The sequence below is a fragment of the Microtus pennsylvanicus genome, chromosome 2, assembly GCF_037038515.1.
Source record: "Microtus pennsylvanicus isolate mMicPen1 chromosome 2, mMicPen1.hap1, whole genome shotgun sequence".
Taxonomy (NCBI): Eukaryota; Metazoa; Chordata; class Mammalia; order Rodentia; family Cricetidae; genus Microtus; species Microtus pennsylvanicus.
The window spans coordinates 80,372,461-80,392,415 of NC_134580.1; the positions used below are offsets into that span (position 1 = coordinate 80,372,461).

The 19,955-nt window shown below is 46.0% G+C and overlaps 1 protein-coding gene across 4 annotated transcripts in view; it reads right to left on the minus strand.

Moving 5' to 3' along the window:
* Positions 1 to 16,379, minus strand: part of Nat10 (N-acetyltransferase 10) — a 43,271-nt gene extending 26,892 nt beyond the window's left edge. Inside the window, exons 1-9 of one of the 4 annotated variants that reach the window (XM_075961563.1) lie at positions 15,959 to 16,354; positions 15,206 to 15,274; positions 12,503 to 12,625; positions 12,049 to 12,140; positions 8,142 to 8,313; positions 6,802 to 6,924; positions 4,977 to 5,038; positions 2,036 to 2,150; positions 1,832 to 1,939 (exon numbers count right to left, since the gene is read on the minus strand). In XM_075961563.1, the coding sequence (XP_075817678.1) occupies positions 1,832 to 1,939; positions 2,036 to 2,150; positions 4,977 to 5,038; positions 6,802 to 6,924; positions 8,142 to 8,313; positions 12,049 to 12,140; positions 12,503 to 12,610 (780 nt within the window). In that variant the 5' untranslated portion in view covers positions 12,611 to 12,625; positions 15,206 to 15,274; positions 15,959 to 16,354. Of the gene's footprint in view, positions 1 to 1,831; positions 1,940 to 2,035; positions 2,151 to 4,976; positions 5,039 to 6,801; positions 6,925 to 8,141; positions 8,314 to 12,048; positions 12,141 to 12,502; positions 12,626 to 15,205; positions 15,275 to 15,958 lie in introns of all 4 variants that reach the window. The other 3 variants (XM_075961564.1, XM_075961562.1, XM_075961561.1) reach the window with 3 other exon arrangements.
* Positions 16,380 to 19,955: the final 3,576 nt, after the last annotated feature.

Consider the following 19,955-nt stretch of genomic DNA (forward strand, 5'->3'; position numbering starts at 1 on the left):
ATATTTATCTAAAATGAAAGGCTAACATGAAAAAGACAAATATATAAGTAATGCAGACATGATAACTAAAAGGGAAAGCAAAACAGAAATAACCAATAATCACTTGCCTGCCTTGCTCACTAAAAACAATGATCAGACGTTCCCACATCTGATCAGTATAGACTCAAATGTAACTGTAGAGAAATCTGGAAGGCAGACATTTTTCTGCACCGTCAGCAGAACTACCAGCTGGGAGCACACTCATTCCAATGCCCAGTCTCTGGCCCAGCAGCTCCTGGATCTATAATGGCCACACATCCATCTGGGAGAACGTCCTAATAGTAATTCTTTTCTGAGACAGTGGCTTCCTGCACACAGCCCAGGTTGGCCTCAGAAACAATTATCCTCCTGTCAGTCACTGGACAAGTATGCAGAATACAGGCATGCATCATCACACCTGGCACCACTGTTGGTAATAGCAAAACAGCTGGAAACACAAACGCTACTTTCTAGCTCATTAACGTGTATGCCTTTGTGCTTTACTAATTGGTTTGTTTTACATGGCTTCTTTTTCTTTTTTCTAAAGACAGGGTCTCATGTATCCCAAGCTGGTCTAGAACTCACGGTTGCTCACCATGACCTTGAACTTCTGAGTCTCCTGCCTCCACCTCCAGAGCAGTAGAATTTCCCAGTTTACACAATGCTGGGTAATCACCCTGGGCTTTATCCACACCAGGAGAGCTCTCTACTGAGCCTCTGCCCTTTTTCTGGAGAAAGGATTTCACTACATAGCACAGCCTGGACTAAACTCACAGCGATCTTCCTGCTTCTGCCTCCTGAGTAAGCTGCTTTTATTTGGTAATGTTGTTCCCAGTATTATAGTTTCTCTCAAATCCTGTTGTTCCCTCGTTCACTAGCCTGGCAGTGGTTTAAAACAACTTAGAAAGCTGGGCGGTGGTGGCGCACGCCTTTAATCCCAGCACTAGGGAGGCAGAGGCAGGCGGATCTCTGTGAGTTCGAGGCCAGCCTGGTCTAGAAGAACTAGTTCCAGGACAGGAACCAAAAAAAGCTACAGAGAAACCCTGTCTCGAAAAAAAAAAAAAACCCACAACCTAGAGCTTAGACCCGCACTTCCAGAGTGAAAAGGTAAGCCAGCCTATTGAAACTCGGTCCTGAGTGGGGGAGGGAACACTGCAGCTGCTGTCTATGAGGAGGGATGAATCCTGTGCTGCTCATCTGACCAAGGCTGGGCAGAACAGCAGCTTGAAGGCCTTGGGCCATGCTAACTATCAAAGCATCATGGCCCAGAAGCCACTGAATAAAACTAGCCAGTCACATCAGCAAACACAGAAACATGTCTTGGTGTTTCCATTCAAATTGCTATTAGCATATATCCAAGCCAATAGATTCCAGAGAGGATTCGCAGTAGATGGGGCATTAGTAAAAGGAGCCAGAAGCACCTCCCCCCACTCTTGTATGTACGTCATAAGCAAAAGCTTTTGTACCAGTCGGGCACTGGTGGCGCACGCCTTTAATCCCAGCACTCAGGAGGCAGAGGCAGGCCTGTGAGTTCCAGGACACTCAGGGCTACACCGAGAAAGCCTGTCTAGGAAAAAAACAAAACACAACAAAACCTTTTGTATCACCAAACTTAGCTGAAATTAAAGAACACAAAACTATCATTCTCTATGGAAGACAATTCCTCTTTAAATACAACCCATTCCTACCACGGCTCACTGACTGAGACAACCACGGCTCACTGACTGAGACAACACAGCCCCGACACTGTAGAGCTGACACGTCTACCTTGTGTTGTCAGTATCAGCACGGGGAGCCCCGAGTGCACACGTACCTGGTCCAGCGTCCTGCAGCAGTCCACCAGAACACCCACAGGCTGAGTGTCCTGCAAGCTCTCTTTCAGTTCCTGCAGCTCCAGAGCAGCAGGGCTGAGCATCTCGTCCTAACAGAGAAGAGAAAGCAGTTTGCCCTGGCCTAAGAGCTCACATGGAAATTATATGACATCCTCCAGATCCCAGTCCCCCTAACCCAGACTCACTGGGGCCTGAGGAGGTAAGGCTTCAATGCTGGCCATGTGGGAGGAGATGGGCAGGATGTTGAGCTGGTCATCAATGACAAGACACTTCTTACAAGAGGCCAAGGAGAGAAGAAACCTGTGGGACACAGCAGCTGCAGTGAGGTGACAGGAAAGGCAGGCAACAGCTAAGCAAGACTCAAGTTTCTTTAGGAAATACCAGAGGCAGAACCCAGGTAGAGCTCAATGAGATGCTTCAGCCAGCTCTGCAAGTCACCCGAGTGTATTTATACAGGAAAACCTAGGACCCTAGACAGGAGCTCCCCTGTCAGCAGGCACCCACTGCTCCTGGATCATTTGGCCCACCCCTTATCCAAAGCTCCTTAGCAATAAGGCAGCTGGGACTCCAGATCCAAGCCACATATGGTCACCAGTCATACAGAGAAACACAAACCCAAATCTGCCTCCTGTCACAGGAAGAAAAAAAGCAAAAGAGGGAAAAAAGGCCCTCTTAATTTTCCATGCATGTGCAGCGGTTTGAACAAGAATAGCCCCATGGGCTCATCTATCCGAATGCATAGTCATCAGGGAATAGCACTATTTGAGAAGGAAAAGGATTCCTCCTTTTTGGAGGAAGATGGGGGTGGGGGAGGAGCTTTGAGGTTTCAAAAGCCAACAGCAGGCCCATCCTCCTTCTCTCTTTGCCTGCAGATCAAGGATGTGGCTCTCAGCTACTGCTCCACGGCCAGGGATGCTGCCATGATCCTGCCATGACGATAATGGACTAAACCTCTGAGACCCAAGTAAACCTCTATTAAATGCTTTCTTTCATAAGCGTTTCCTTGGTCATGGTGTCTCCACGGCAGTAACAGTGACTAAGACAGCAAGCTTTTAAGAGCCTCTTGGAGGCTAAGAACTCTTGCTCTTGTAGAAGTCCCAGGTTTGACTCCTAGCACTCACAAGGCAGCTCACAACTGTCCAGAATCCAATTCTAGGGGATCCAGCACCCTTCCCTGACCTCCACTGGCACCAGACACACCAGACACATGTGCTGCACAGACATGCATGCAAATAAAACATTCATAGACATAAATCTTAAAAGAAAAGGGGGGATTAAACAGACTACCAGCAGTTAAGAGTGCCTGCCACCCTTCTAGAAGACCCAGGTGGGTTTCCCAAGAACTTTTGTTGGGTTGCTCACAACCACTTGTAACACCAACTTCAAGAGTTCATTACCTCCTGGTACTGTGGGCACCTGCACACACACACACACACACACACACACACACACACACACACACACACACTCTACGTTCACAGGCACCTACTCTAGTCACCAGCATGCAGTTGTTCCTCTCCTGCTTACACCATATTCAGCTGAAGCTCAACCCCTGAGCTTGTTGAGGCCTGGAGGGTTTCTTCGCCTCAGCAGAACTGAGCTGATGGTTCTTTTTCACAGCGACTGTTTGGTCCACTGGGGTTTCCGCACCAACCCTAGCTCTGTGCACTCAGTGCCAATAGCACCTCTACCCCACCCTCCCCAGAGTCAAACATCTCCTGATATTGCCAAATGTACCTAGAGGGCAAAGTCACCCCCAATAAAAAACTACTGATCTAGACCAAAGCTTAAAGCAGTAGTTCTCAGCCTTCCTAATCTGTGACCCTTTACCAGAGTTCCGCACACTGTGCTGACCCCAACCACAACATTACTTCATAACTGATTTTACTACTGCTATGAATCATAATGTAAGTATCCGTGTTTTCCGGTGGTCCTGGGCAACCCTGTGAAAGGGTCATTCTCTCCCTGCCCCACAGGTTGAGAACCAGTGGCTCAGCATGTTTCACTGGCTATTTAGGTTCTTTAAAAAGGAGGCTCCAGGGGAAAATAATCGGCTAAACACGTTATAGCTCAATGGTTCTCAGTCTTCCTAATGCTGCAACCTTTTAATATAGCTTCTCATGTTGTGGTGACCCCCAACCATAAAATGATTTCATTGCTACTTCCTACTGTAATTCTTACAGTTAGGAATCATAACATAGATATCTGATGTGACTCCTGTGGGGTCAACAGTTACTGTTCTAGCTGCTGCAAAACATTTCAGGGGCTCCAACAAACTCATAAAACGATCAACAGTTCCCAGACTTAACTGGACAGAAAACCCTCTTACCACAAGGTCCCTCTTAAAAGACTAGTACTCTAGCTGGACAGTGGTGGTGCACGCCTTTAATCCCAGCACTCGGGAAGCAGAGGCAGGCGGATCTCTGTGAGTTCGAGGACAGCCTAGTCTGTAGAGCAAGTTCCAGACAGCCAAGGCTACACAGAGAAACCCTGTCTCAAACTCCCCCCTAAAAAAACCCAAAAATTAGTGCTCTCTGAGATGCCTTCTGGGAAAGTGACCCAAAGCAGCAGCTCTCAACCAGGGTCATGACCCCTTTGGGACTCTAATGACCCTTTCACAGTCATCTAAGACCACTGCAAATTTCAGATATTTACATTACAATTTATAACAATCACAAAATTACAATTATGTAGTAACAGAAATAATTTTATAGTTGGAGTCCCCACAACATGAGGAACAGTACTGAAGGGTCGCAGTATTGGGAAGGCTGAGAACCACTGCTCCAGATAAACCACCCCTTGGGCAGAACAATAAGCTAAGAGCCAAAGGAGCAAGATTTAAGTGCAATTTCTGGCCCAGCCCTCTCTCTTCATCCAGTTGGTTTTACAAGTACAGGGGCTATCAGGATCTCACTGCTAGCTGGATGAACACTTGGGAAGCCGAGGCAGTGAGTCTTAAGTTTAAAGCTAGCCAACGCGACAAAGTAGAAACCTGTCTCAAAACAAAACTAGCCTTACTTGGTTTCGAAAGCCCTCTGATACAAGAGCAAATTTGTTGGGTCCAAGATAGAAACATTTCTTCCATTCTGATTCCCAGCAACTGTAGAAACTGCCCTGCAGACCTACCTCTCATTAAATCTTCCCACCACGTCCTGATGGGCCTCCGTCCTGTACCTGGAATGCACATCCTAAGGAAAAAGCGAGACAACATCCGTTGACAAAATCTTCTAAAAGCAACATAAGACCCCACCCTCGGCAACGTCAGCAAACCTGTGAGGACTCAGACCGCCCCTCTCTGCTGTGCTGCATCAGACACCATGTGCAAGGTCGCTATCCCATGCACTGCCCCTCACCTAGCACTGATGCCTTCCACGGTTCCTCCAGCACCACAGCACGGCTAAATGTACATGCCAACTAGTGCCAGATACGCTGCGTGTGCACTGTAAATAGCGAGAATTCTGTTCGCACGTAGTGTATGATCAACAGCTAAAGACAAATAAGTGTAACAATGAAGCACAGTGCGCTGACAGCGAATGAGAAGACCCACTTACTCAAGGTAGTCAGGGAAGGGCTGTCAGAAACGAGAAGCAGAATGGATGAGCAGGAGCAAGCACAAGAGACGGAATGAGTAAGTAAACTAACGTGGGCACAAAGTCATCTATTCGCTCACTCACAAGTGTCTAACGAGTGCTTCATGCATACCAGGTGGACAGAGCTGAGTCTGCTCTCCCCAAGTCCACCAGCAGAGGACAGACAGAATACAAACAATGTCTGGGAGCTGTCAAGTGCTCTGAAGAAACACAACTGTAGTGACTGGAGTAAGAATGGCCCCCATAAGCTAATATATTTAAATGTTTAGTTAATCCGGCTAATTATGCCAACTTTACACAAGCTAGAGTATTCAGAGAGGTGGAAGCCTCGGCTGAAAAACTCCTCAGTAAGATGGGGTTGTAGGCAAGCCTGTGGGGCGCGTGTGGGAGGGCTCAGCCCCTTGTAAGCGGGGCCACCTCTAGGATAGGGGTTCTGGGTTCTGTAAGAAGCAAGCTGAACAAGCCACATGGAGCAAGCCAGTAAGCAGCATCCTCCATGGCCTCTGCATCAGCTCCTGCCTCCAGGTTCCTGCCCTGACTTCCTTTAATGAACAGTGACATGGAAGTGTAAGCCAAATAAACACTTTCCTCCCTGACTTGCATTTCATCAGGTCAGGGCATTTCATCACAGCAACAATAACCCTGATCAGGATGTCAGTCATCAGGCAGTGACTCTACTTGACAAGCACATTCCAGAAGGAATATTCAGCACAAAGGCCCTGGGGTAGAAGTGCCAAACATGTCTAAAGGGATCAGGGGCCTTTAGTGGCAGTGTTGGCGGGAGTGGTAGACACAGCCTACAGGTTGAAGGACGCCCATCTCACCAGAAAAACAGAGCCATGGCAGCACCATTCCTGAGCCACTGGGGCCCAGGGATAACTTTAAACTTGCTTCTTAGGACAATGACCTGGCAAGACAGCCCCACCTCCTCGTTGCCTTGTTTAGGAGGGGCACTAGCTCCCCCACAGTTTAAATTCTTGCCAGACAGAATCAACTATTCTTTGCTGCCCCTCAAAAGATGAGTGCCAGCAAGGAAATCTACACACATCCCTCTGTGTGAGACACAAACTTGGGCCCAAGTCCAGCACTCAGGGCTGAGGCAGGAGGATCAAGGGTTCAAGACCAGTCGTGGCTGTAAAGTGAGACCCTGTATCACAAAGCAAAAACAACCAAAAGCTGCCCTGCACCTCGCCAGTGTGGAACTGCACCTGTCTGAAAACACACGTGACATTCAGGGACTCAGCACCCACCAATGCGAGAGTGAGGGGATGGAGCCGACGGGCTGCTGTGCGGAGCACCCACTGGAGGGGCCCACACGACAGCCCAAGCAGAGCGCTCTGCTAGTCAGGAAGCACTCTTACCATGGTCATTGTGTAGAGCTGCTTCAGCGAGTTCATGGTCCGCAGGAGGATGACCACCAGTCCACCGCCTTCTACTGTCTCCACAGTTCTGGCCAGCAAGTTCGGGGTTAATGCTTCAAAATCCTAGGAGGAATCAGAGACCTTAGAAAGGGGCAGTGGTACAGCAATGAGGGCTTCAGGGCACAAACCCAAAACCTCACCTCTCACACCTTCCTACCAGCAAACAAAGGGTACCACAGGAGACAGCCCATTCCTGGAGTACAGGAGAACTGGGTAATATAATCTAATGAACTATTTGGAAGCAAGTCTTCCAAATCTGACTGACATTCAATTTCAGAAGTATCTTTCTTTTTTTGGACAATGTGTAGACAAACTGACAAAACTGAACTACACCACATGGGGGCGCTACTGCCCTGTGTATTCCAGTGCCTGATAATAGTGTAGAACACTGAGACCAAAAAAAAAAAAAAAAAACAAAAAACAAAAAACAAACAACAACAACAAAAATCAAACAACCACTGAGACACCCCAAGTGGGCTGGAAGCCAGCCTTGCTGGAGACAACTCACGAGAGATGAGGGGGAAAAACCTAAGAACTCCTATTCTTGACTTCCCATTCTCAAATTTACATAACCATGGTCCTAGTACATATGTGAGTAACTGAATAGAGCTGAGCACAGATGTCTGTCGTGGGTGGGTGTAGAAGGAGGATCACAGATATCCAATGAAGTCAAACACTGGATAACAACCACCTGAACTGTGTTTGAAATGTGTTTGATGAGCTTGTTGGCGAGAAAACCAATACCAGGGAAGACCTTCACCAACTGTGCTGAGAGGAAGTGTGTGATTCTGAAGGGCCAGACTGGGAATGAATGGGGTAGAGAGTGGCCATCTGTGGCTCAGGACGGGTGGGAGTGGTGTGCAGGTGCAGAGCTGTAACTGGGACCAGGCTAGGCGTCTTAGTTCCAGCACAGACCTGGCCCTTAGGATGACCAGGCTAGACTGCTGGATTGCTGTTTCCTTTTATGAGACAGGAGCACACAGTGAAGGCCAGCCTGGTCTAAAGTCACAATTCTCCTGCCTCAGCATCCAAGGGTGTGCACCACTGGCCCAGAACTTCAGTATCAGTCACGGTGGGCAGGAACCACCTAGAATGGTGCAGTGGTCTACCTTCTGCTACCTCTAGTCAGGTGCAGAAATTCTTATAGAAATTTTATATAGGGCAAGTAACCAAGTTTCCTTTTTAAAGTGGGCAAGTCTTCAGTGATATCTGAATGTGAACTTTCTCTACTTACTGTATCCCTGTTCTCCGCGGGGAATCAGGCAGTCTAAGCCACCCACCTGGAGGACGCACATGCCGAAAGTATTCCCCAGGATCTTGTGGGTTTCATTGTAGTAGCAATAGCGAATGTTTGTGGCTGCTACGAAGAGCTCAAAGGGGTCATCCTGCTTTATGTTCAAGGTGCCATTCTTTATTTTCTTCTGCAGCTGCCGCATTCTCTTCTTCCGGTGACTGTAAGAAAGGCAATTAGAACAGGAAGAGAGACTCGGTGATCCTCAGACCCACAGAGCTGGTGGGAACGAGATGCGGTGAGGGCAGCATGGCTGACTGCTTCACTTTCAGGGGGAAGGACAATGGAGGTGCACTGGGATGGTGTGGGCACGACCGGCTTTGCAGGCTGACAAGATAGCTCAGTGGGCGAACGCCAAGCAAGCCTGACAACCTGAGTCCAATCCTACAACCCAGGCAAAGATAGAGAACCAAATCAACAAGCTGTCCTTTGCCCTCCACACATGCATAACATACACACACACAGACACACACACACAGGCACGTGAGACACACTTTGGAACATGTGTAAACTACTCCACTATGCTGTAAAAGATGGGTTACAGAAGCAGTGAAGTCTAATTATTTGGCCACAACCAAAGCTTAAGACCAAACCTAGATACCTCACTACCTTAAGTCCGAAACCAACGTTTCCACTAACTGCGCTGCTTCCCAAAGACCTGGGAAAGATGGAGGCTAGCCAAGTCACAACACTCATGGTTCCTAGACAAATCCCTCACTTCCCTGTCCACAGTATGGGTCACGTCTCAAAGGCAGTGTTTTGCTAAGAAAATGAAGGATTAAGACAGGATCTAGATGTCCCTGAGATATCTAGATATCTTTTAAATTTTTTTAAAAGAATTTTATGTGTGTGGATGTTTTACCTGCTTGTATGTCTGTGCACCATGTATGTGCAGTGCCATGTGTGTGCTGGGAATCAAACACGGGTCCTCTGCAAGAGCGGCTAGTTTTTCCATCTCTCCAGCCCCCATTAGTCCTTTATAAAACAATCCGAGACTTTCAGAATGGTGGGGGCCTCTAGTTAACTTTTTTTTTTTTAAATGTTTCTTGAGACAGGTTTTCACTGTAGTTTTGGAGCCTGTCCTGGAACTAGCTCTTGTAGACCAGGTTGACCTCGAATTTACAGAGATCCATCCACCTGCCTCTGTCTCCAGAGTGCTGGGATTAAAGGCATACACTATCCCCACCCAGCTCTCTAGCTGACAATTTTATACAGCTTTTCTCACTGTCCTAGAACCAATCCAGTAAGCGAGGCTGGCCATCAGTACCAGCTATCCACAGTTATATACCACTAACCTGGCTTTCCTCGTATTTTAAGTGGTTCTGTGAATCAAATTCAGGTCCTCACGCTTGCAAAGCAAACCCTTCTGAGCTACTTCCTCCATTCTAGCTAAGGAAAACTCAATCACTGTTTTCAGACTTTTTTTTCCCTTCAAGACAGGGTTTCTCTGTGTAGTCCTGGCTGTACTAGAACTCGCTCTGTAGACCAGGCTAGCCTCGAACTCCCAGGTACTGGGATTAAAGGCATGCACCACCACCGCCCAGCTGTTTTCAAACTTAAAAGCTAGAACCGAGGTGTTCCTTTATGGGCCATTACCTCCCATGCTAACTGAGGCCCATGGACAAAGTTACTTCCAACTCCTTCCTTAAGCCCTTTCTTTCAAGGTGTTGGGAAAAGGTGACTGGGAGTCGGCTGGAAGAGATAAAAGAGGTACAGATAGATTCTCCACTCTCCTGCACTGTTTGAGACACTGGGATTCTCGGCAATCCTCCCCACCCTAGCCTCCTGAGTGCTGGTATTACACACACGAGCCACAGGAGCCATGACCACAAAGATGGTGGCCACAGAACAATTATAAAATGCGAAACCAGGTAAGTTAAATCTGAAAAGAAAATCTGCACAGAATACTGAGTGCTATCTGATTCTACATCAATCTCTTATGTACTAAACAAAACAACAGAGAGTCAGTCACGCAGTGGTGACTGAATTATTCCCAGACAGGCAAAGGCAGGTAGATCTCTGTGAGTTCAAGGTCAGCCTGGTCTCTAGAGCAAGTTCCGCTAGGACTACACAGGGAAACTCGGGGGGGGGGGGGGGGGGGGGAGTGAAAGAAAAAGAGCCAAGTTAAAATGCCTTAACCAGAATTCTAACATACACAGCTGGTTTTATTATCGATCATTTAAAAATGCCGGGCGATGGTGGCACACGCCTTTAATCCCAGCATTCGGGAGGCAGAGGCAGGCGGATCTCTGTGAGTTCGAGACCTGCCTGGTCTACAGAGCTAGTTCCAGGACAGGCTCCAAAGCCACAGAGAAACCCTGTCTCGAAAAATAAAATAAAATAAAATAAAAATGCACAGAGGGGCCGGAAAGATAGTTCAGCGCTTTCTGCTTAAGAGCAGCAGCTGCTCATGTGGAGGGGCTTAAGGGATTCCACAGTAGATGGAGACCCAGCTCCTGCAGGGTGTCATCTGACTTCTACATGTGTGCTATGGCACTGCATGCCCCCACACCCGCCTCTCTCCCTCTCCCTCACCACTCACAAACACAATATGATTGTAACAGAGAAACTAGAAAGATGAGAGAAAACATCTACAAAATAAGTTTATTGCCCAGACAGGAAAAAAAAGTTATCAATCCACACTGCAGACCAGAGGAAAGTCTCATTAAGAGCTGGAGAGAGCTTCAAGGAGGTGGCCGACAGGAAACAAGGGATCTCAGCAGTCAGTGTCAGGGGAGGAAATGGCAGCCTCAGCACAGGAGCCAGCAGGGAGACTTACTGCAGTGTGGGAAGTAGCGGCGAGCTAGGACCTGAGAGTGAACAGAGCCGAGCATATCTGAGGCTAATAAGCCAAATGAGGACCATCAGGACCACATGTACTGGGTAGGTAGGTAGGGAAAGTGATGACCTCGGGGTGGGCTGAGGAAGCTCAGGGGAGCCACTAAAGCAGGTACCTCAGAGGTGTAATGCCTACCCCATCTCACACTCCTCCAGAGTTACGGGAGAACTGCCAGGTTTCTCCCACATGACTACCATGTTACTATGAGGTGCCCTGTATTGGGGCATCTTTCCACAAGAGTTTTGGGAGAAACTGACTTCCATACAATTGCCCTTAGACATATATTTCTACCAGGGAGACAGAAGCACATACACAGAACTAGTTCACCATGAAGCACGGAACAGGTTCTTAGAGATGAGAGATGATCAAGACAAGAAACAGATGCACTCTGGCTCCAAATTACTCAGCCCTAAGCAGAACTGAAAACTTAACCCCTTAGGCCCTGAACTGTGCTATTTCCAACAGTCCCAAGGTACCCACATGTGTTTGCTTTGGAGCTCCCCTGCACGTCTTCTGGAAAGGCTCATTTATTTGTGTGTATCTGTACCTGTGCCTGCGTGAATACATGAACACAGGCGTCCGTGGATGGAGCTCAGAGAGCACTGGGTCTTTGGAGCTGGAACTGAAGGCATCTGCAGGAAGCCTGGCTTGTGTGGCTGCTGGGACTGAACTACAGTCCATAGGACTGCAGAGCATGTACTCTTGCCAAGGAATGATCTCTTCAGCCCTATCACCAGGAGTCTGGATATGGAGCTCAGTGGTAAGACAGTGTGGTGGTGTAAAAATAACCACCTATTAAGGACTCTCTGAAGAGGACAAAGGGAGCAGCGCTGTTCCCTTAGGCATCAAACCTCTAGGAATGTCTCTGAGCAGTGCCATCATGATCTGAAGCAGAAGCAGACAGGAAAGGGGAGGCTGGGAAACACAAAGGCTGCTGTTTTAGGGCAAACACTGGCCTGAGCAATAGTGGTAATCCTCACACATTCCAGGGCTTTTCTCCTGGAGTTTAAAGAGCAGGAACTGAAAGGTGGCGATGACATCCAGAGGTCAAGCTTACCTGCTAAACCCCAGCTCTTTCTTATAGCACCAGAGGACTGAGGGTCGAGCCTTCACGGTGGCTTTGGACAACATATGATGAAGAATAACCACCTGCCAAGAAAGAGAAATCACAGAATCTCAGTGTCAAAGACACCATAGGAACCGCCAGGCCCAAGACCTCATTTGAAAAGCACCAAGGTCACAAGGAAAGAAATAACCAGATGGAAACAGAAGCCAGGTCACATAAGCTTAACCTTGAGGTCAGTCCATCATTTTTGCATTCTAAAGACACTGTCTCACCCACTTATAAATCTAAATATAAAAAATTTACCATTTCCAGGTACTGAACAAATGTTCCCACTAGGGACTTTATCAGTCAAAGGGTCCTAACGGCACTATGTGCTGAAACCTCAAATGGCCTAGGTAACCTGCCAACCAGGTAACCAGAACACGAAGCATTTACCAGGTCTTACCTGATCTTTCCCTCGATCCCCAACTACAACAAAAAGAGATCTCTGGCGCTCAGCAACGCCATTCTCAATGAGAATCCGAATTCGGTTGTCCACCTTTTTCCGGTGCATGGTGAAAGACTGTCACTAAAACAGAAAGAAAGGAGATACAGATGAACTAAACAGCACATCCGAGTGAGCTGCACCAGCTAGCTGCCTTCTGTGGGGTTGTGCCAGGCACATTTGTAATCTTAATTACAATCTTAATGTTCAAACAGCTCCACAGGTCTCAGTTTTATAATCAGGAAATTAAGGCATAAGAGACAAGTGCTGCAGAGAAGTATACTTTATATCACCAAGGAATTTGAAGAAAAACCGGGGGAGGCAAAGCAGACTCTGTAAGCTGGAGATCAGCCTTGTTTACATAGTGAGTTTAACAATAGCCAGGGATACACAGAGAGACCCTGTCTCCAAACAAAGAAAGAGAGAGAAGAGAGTCAGGACGTGTGTTAAAAATAAATAAAAGCTAGGCGGTGGTGGTGCAACTCTTTAATCCCAGCACTAGGGTGGTAGAGGAAGGCGGATCTCTGAGTTTGAGGTCAGCCTGGTCTACACAGTGAATTTCAGGACAGACTCCAAAGTGACAGAGAAACCCTGTATTGAAAAAACAAAACCAAATAAATAAATAAAGAATGATTAAGGTATAAAATGGCATCTCTATAGACTCAAAAGAGTAGCAAGTTAAGTATGATATACTACTTTATTCTACTGGGTTTTGTCTTTAACTGTGTGATATATCCTAGGCTGACCTTAAACTCACTATATAGTTCAAGATGACCCTAACCTGCCAATCCTCCTGCCTCCACTTTTCAAGTACTAGGATTAGAGGAAGCTGCTCAAAGTACAGGTGTACCCCACCACACAAGAGTTTCTGCTATGCTGGGAATCAAACCTGAGGCCTCAGGCATGCTAGGCGAGTAAGCATTCTACCATCTGAGAGTCATTTCCAGCACTATGAACACCATTGTGATACACATACATAGCAAAAGGGGGCGTGGGGACCAAAAAAGGCCAAAATGTAATGTAATTTCTAAATAGTGGTTTTTATTTTGATGTTTTGTCTTTTATGATTTGATTTCTGTAACATTCATAGGTGTGGACCAGTCAGAACTGATTGGTGCCTAGTCAATCAGAGAGAATTCACCCAGCAACTGATGCAAAAAGATGCAGAGACCCACAGTCAGATCTTAGGCAGAGCTCAGAGAACCCTGTGGAAGAGGGGAGGAAGGATTGCAGGACCCAGTGGTGTCAAGGACATCACAAGTAACCCACAGAACCAATAAACCTGGGCTCCCAAGGGCTCAGAGACGGAACTGAGAACCAGGAAGACTGCACAGGACTGACCCAGGCCCTCTGCACATGTTACAGCTATGAAGCACGGTCTTCTTGGGGGACCCCTAATAATGGAAGCAGAGGCCATCTCTGACTCTGCTGCCTGCTTTTGCAACCTATTCCTCCCACCGATTGCTTCATCTGGCCTTAATAGAAGAAGAGATGCCTAGTCTCGCTACAACTTGATAAACCATGGCTAGCTGATATCCACTGTATGCCCATCTGTATCTGAAGAAAAGAGTGGAAGGGAATGGATGGGATTGGGAGGAAGGAACTGGAAAGAGGGGAGGGAGGAGAAACTTTGGTTGGAATGCATTTAAAAAAAAATTCACATGTGGTAAAATGGCTCAAAGAAAGGTGCTTGTTGCCAAACATGATGACCTGAATATGATTCCCAAAACCCACAAGGTAAAAGGAAAGAACCGCAGGGTGGTGGTAAAGAACTTCTTTAAGCCCAGCATTGGGAGGCAGAGGCAAGTGGATCTCTGTGAGTTCGAGGCCAGAACGATCTACAGAGTGAGTTTCAGGACAGCCAGGGCTACACAGAGAAACCATCTCAAAAAAACACTCCCCACTGTGAAAAAAAGGGAAGAGAACCAACTCCTAAAAGTTGTTCTCTACCTCCACATGCAATCTACGGCATGCAGCATGCAACAAAACACAACACACACACAATTAAAACATAAGAAAAATTATGTCACTTATAAAACAAACATATTTCTATACATACAAATATGGGCCCATGAGTGTATGGTGGTACATAATTTGCCTAGCTGGGGGAAGCCCTAGATTCCATTTCTCTAGTATCTTCAAAATAAAATAAAATGCAAAACCTATCTGATTACCTAGAACAATACACCAAAGTAAATCAGCAACAATCCCAAGTATCAGAGTGCAAGGCTGTGAGTCTAAAGCTCCAGCACCTGCAGCATTCTAAACACAACCTCCGTCCCCAACACTGGCTTTAGCAAGCCTTACTATAAACCACCACCACAAAGATGGCTCCTGTTTAAAACGGCAAAGCAATACAAAGAAATCAAGTAGCCCATGGCGGTAGAGCTTCACACTCTGTCCACCCAACTCCACCTGAGCCCCTCTCTTTGCGGATCAGTCAGTTCAGTCTGTAAGTTCTATGTTGCCAGACACAAAAAGACCCACAAAAATGAAAGGGTACCTAATTTTTAAAGTACTAAATTTTGTTTTAGTAGGTGAGCCCTTTACCAGGAGTTTACCGTTATCAGATAAGGCCTTTGACTATAAAATTTAATTCTAAGAGTAATTTTAAAAAGAAACGAGGTAGAACTACACAGACAAAATTAAATGTAAAAGTAATACCTGGAGTAAAGTATCTGATAATGATCTACGGCTACTTTTGCTAAGAAAGCCGAATAGTTGAGGAAGGCACTGCTGGACAAAAAGAAAAGATAAATTGTTTTCTTTCTTCTCTCTTCCTTTCTTCTTATTCTGTTCTGTTGGTTGCTTGGCTTTTTGAGACAGGGTTTCATTGTGTATCCGGAGTTGTCCTGGAACTCACTCTGTAGACCAGGTAGACTGGCCTCGAACTAAGAGATTCTCCCACCTCTGCCACTCAAGTGCTGAGATTAAAGGTTTGGTCCACCATGCCCAGCTAGATCAGCGGTTCTCAACCTGGGTCGCGACCCCCTCACGGTAAGCGCATCGGAAACATCTGATATTTACATTACGATTCATAACAGTTAGCAAAAATACAGTTATGAAATGGCAATGAAAAGAATTTTATGATTGAGGAACACAGCATTCGGAAGGTTGAGAACCACTGAGCCAGATGTACCGCCGCTGTATCCATTCCTGTGCACACAGCAAGCACCCTGTGCCAGGAGCGGCGAGATGCACTGTCGGGCGTCCTGAATGAAACTCCACGGGATAGAGTATAAACGAACGGATATGCTGCAGTAATTAAGAGCAGAAGATTCGGGATCAACCCGCCTTAGTTCAAAACTTACCATTCCTACCAGGAACTGAGCACGTTTCTCTGAAAGCGGTTTTGACACCGACCCACTCTGCACTCCCCCCGTTAGAGAGATCCCTGTGTGGGAAAGAGTCACGCACCCTTGAAAGTGCTCAAAAACCTTGCCCCGAGGGTGTTTGCGTATCCGAGCCCGGGAGAATCTGTCTGCTGGGCGTCCAGAAGAGAGGCAGCCCGAAGACGCCGGCTTCAGCCCAGACAGGGGCTTTCGTCCTCGAGCCTGCCCCGCGGGCCCGGAAAGAACACACAGCCTTTCCTTAGACTACCTGCGTCCAGAGTCCGCCCGAACCCAGCCAGCCGCACCACCGAAGTACGTGAGGGCACCGAGCCGCTCCGGAGACCTGCGTGCTTGCGGAGGAGACGCCGACAGCCAGGAGCAGTCAGCGCGTGCGGACACTTCTGCTGCCAGCAGCACGTGTGGACTAGCTCAACAGTGGGGAGGGACGGACCGCTGGGGCGCTGGGACCTTCCCTTGCTTCGGCGCTTGGTGATGACGCGGCATTTAACGTAAGAGCTATAACGCCGGTATCTACTGCGGCTGCGCACTAGCTTCCAATCGCCATTGCAACCATACAATTTGCTTATGACCCCAGAACCTGGTTCTGGCCGACGGACATAATTGTTTCTATATCTGTGCGCTCTGCAGCTGGCTTTAGCCACTGGTATCCGAACTCATCTGGTGCACGTGTTAAAGAACGCCACTGTAGCCTGGGTGCACGAGACAACAGCTGTTCGAAGCATGGGTGCAGTTTTATCGATCCGCACTTTTAATATAACACGAAGGCCAGGAGCTTTATTCATCTCACTCGACCCTCCAACCAGAAGCAGTCTGGGTATGTAAACTGTACCCATGACCATGGCCGCTGTATGTTACAGGTTCTTCTCAAACCCGCATCATGCCAAATGTTCTGAAAATCCAATCGGGCTCTATTCAATTATCTTTCCTGCAGTTCTACAGGAAGCTCGTCCTTCCACCTCCACAAAAATCCTCAAGTATTTCTGTCTTCTTTTAGGCAAAAAAGACACGTTAACTCTATATACCCCGCACTTTTGGACACCGTATGCTCCGTAATGTACAAAACTAAATTCCTTCCCCAGTTTTAAATCTACTTATACGTTGACTCACTTAACTTTACCGTGACAAGTAGTCTGTTAATCGGTACCAAATGATCCTAGCTTTAACACTTAAGTACTAGAGTTTGAGAAAATAAAACTACCCGAACTGTATAAAGTGGGCAGAGTACTGTTGACACACACCAGTACCCAAAATTTTGAAATGACACTTAATGTTCGACTTAAAAGCAGTCAGCAGGTTCGCAAATGTTAGGCTAATGCCGCAGAAGTGGACCGGGCCCACTAGAATTTTGGGGACAAAAATGTGCTTACCTCCTAACCACCGCAAAATTGATGACACCACCATAACGCACAAACGGGAAACTGCCGTGAAATATTGTGTATTTCTGGTCTACAATGTAGAGAGGTAGGGAACAGGAAGTGGGCACGTGCTTGGTGGCTGAGCTGTCAAAGCTACGGAACCATGTGATTTTACATAAGGACTGTACCCTCCCCCATCAAGTGGTTAGACTAAAAACAGTTGGCATAGAGTACTCCGCAAAATTGGAATATCTAAGACAACCAAAAACCTTATTAAATATATTTATTGAGAGATGACGAGTATGGGCATGGCAATACACACCTGAGGTTAGGGGATAATTTTCGGAAGACGATTCTCCCTTTGACCACGTGGGTCCCAGGACTCAGAACTCTGGTCAGGTTTGGCCACAGGTAACCTTACCCGCTGAGCCAACTCGCTAGCCTACTATCAAGTACTTCAGTATGAGCTTTGAATTTGAGGGGCTTGGAACTTCGGTGTTTCTAGACAAAGTAACTAAAAATAACTGATGATATAAAAACAGTGGAACTGGATTAAGTCACCTTCGTAAGTATAACCAGAGATGAAGCCCATTTACCAAGAGTACTCCTCAGTGGTGACAGGGAACCTGGAATCCTTTCACCACTGCCCTCTTACACCTCAATTTCTGCTGCTAAAACCAAAATGTACCTTCTACATTCCATTGATCCATAAACTTTTGTTCTCAACACTGCAGTGAGGGTCTTTTAAATGGCAGTTTTATTGGATGGCCCACTATCCCGACCCCCAAACAATACACACACCATTGTAAAATCTTCAATAACCTTCCACATGATAAGCGACAAAAACCAAACATGGAAAACTGCCCATAAGAGTTTCACCAGCAAATCTTGCTAACACTTAAACCAAACAGCAGTCAATGAAGCATGGGCCTCCTTGATTTTGTCTAGTTTACCATTCTTCATCCATGTATCTTAGTTCAGTCACCTCTTTAAATGAGGTCTCTCCTGATCATACGGACTAGACCATATACTTATTAACCACACGCAGCTGAATCATGCCACTTACCACATTTGGCCCACCCACCAGTGTCCTGTTGTTGTCACCACTGAATGTTAATACTGACCATAATGCCCAAATCTGCTAAAGTTCATGTAGTCTCCCTAGAGAAATATAGTACTTACAGGAAATACAAATCAATGTACCAAAATCTGACTAGAAGTGCATCTGAGAAACTGCTTCAATGTCAAAAGTGAAGGAACAAGGCAGCTGCAGGAAACTGGGTAAGCATCAGAACAGCTCAGCAATGTATAGTACTAGGACCAAGACTGAAAGCACACAGTATTCTAGTTTTTTAAAGACCAGACCCATAATCTTGTCTTCTCTTACAAGTATTTAGGGAGTTTTCCTTAAGATGTATGGAACTCACAGGCTTTGCTCAAGGACTATAATCAATTCAGTTTTCAAACAATTTAACCTAATGAAATTTTAAACATTCCCTAGTCTTTCCAGGATGTTTATAAATTCAAAATAGTAATGAAAAAGCCTGATTCAGTTTTCCTAGAGTTCTATCCCATGAACTCCATAAAGGTGACAAGCTCAAGGCAGTACTGATTGAAGTATAACTAATATTCAATAAAACTAAGAGGAACTCAAGTGGAATACAAATTCAGAAGCTTAAGGATGAAAGGAAGGGTATGAATTCAGTCATTTCCCTTAATCAAATGTACCATCAAAAATATAGCAAACAACAAATTGCCTGGCACACATAAGAAGCTGCTCAACTATATTCTGCACTTATAAATTGGTTGTCAGCTAAGCACCTTAGTGAATGAACCTGAGAATAAGCACACATTCTCATGTCTCCTTGACGTCTCTATACAATAGCATTGTATGAGTGCATGTGTATGTACATATATATGAAGACAAAGAACTATAAAAGTTAATTTACTACAATCATTGTAAGGTTATGTGTGTTTTAATGTCAAGAAACGATCAAAAGAAAAACTCTTCTTTGAGGAATATTTAGGGCCTGCTAATAAAATAGCCCTAACCAAAAAGTAACCAATGACATGCTACCTTAAGAGTTAATTGGGTTTTTTTTTTGGGGGGGGGTGGCATTTTCATTATACATGTAGCATATATACATATTGGTAATTTTGCATGTACAAGATCTTTTATATTCTTACTACACTGAGAGAAATGTGTGGCAATCATTTCCCTGTACTCTGCTAAAATACACATTTGACCAAAGATCTTCTGCATCTAGACAAGTATTTGCATATTACACAAGATACTGAGTATCAAAACTCAGGTCTTAACGGAACTACTTTAGTAGTTCTGTCTAGTGAGGCATTCCTTTAAAAAAGTCCGAATTCAGACATTAGAAAGTTTTACACATTAAGCATGTAATGGTAGAATAACACCTAATTAGATGGTGTCTTGAAGGATTAAACAAGTCTTAAATAGAGGTCGTCAAACTACACATTGTACATATTCTGCTCTACACTGTGTGTAGACGTCTGAAACAGAACATTCTCCACATCCACATCACAACTCAAATTCAATACTGAAGAACTTATTTTACTTTGATTTTGCTTTCTAAGTATCATGAAATTATTTTCTACACATACCAAATTTAGTTCTCTACAGTATTTCCAAAGCCCATCACCCAGGGATTATCCAGCAGTCCATGAGGGTTTATGCAT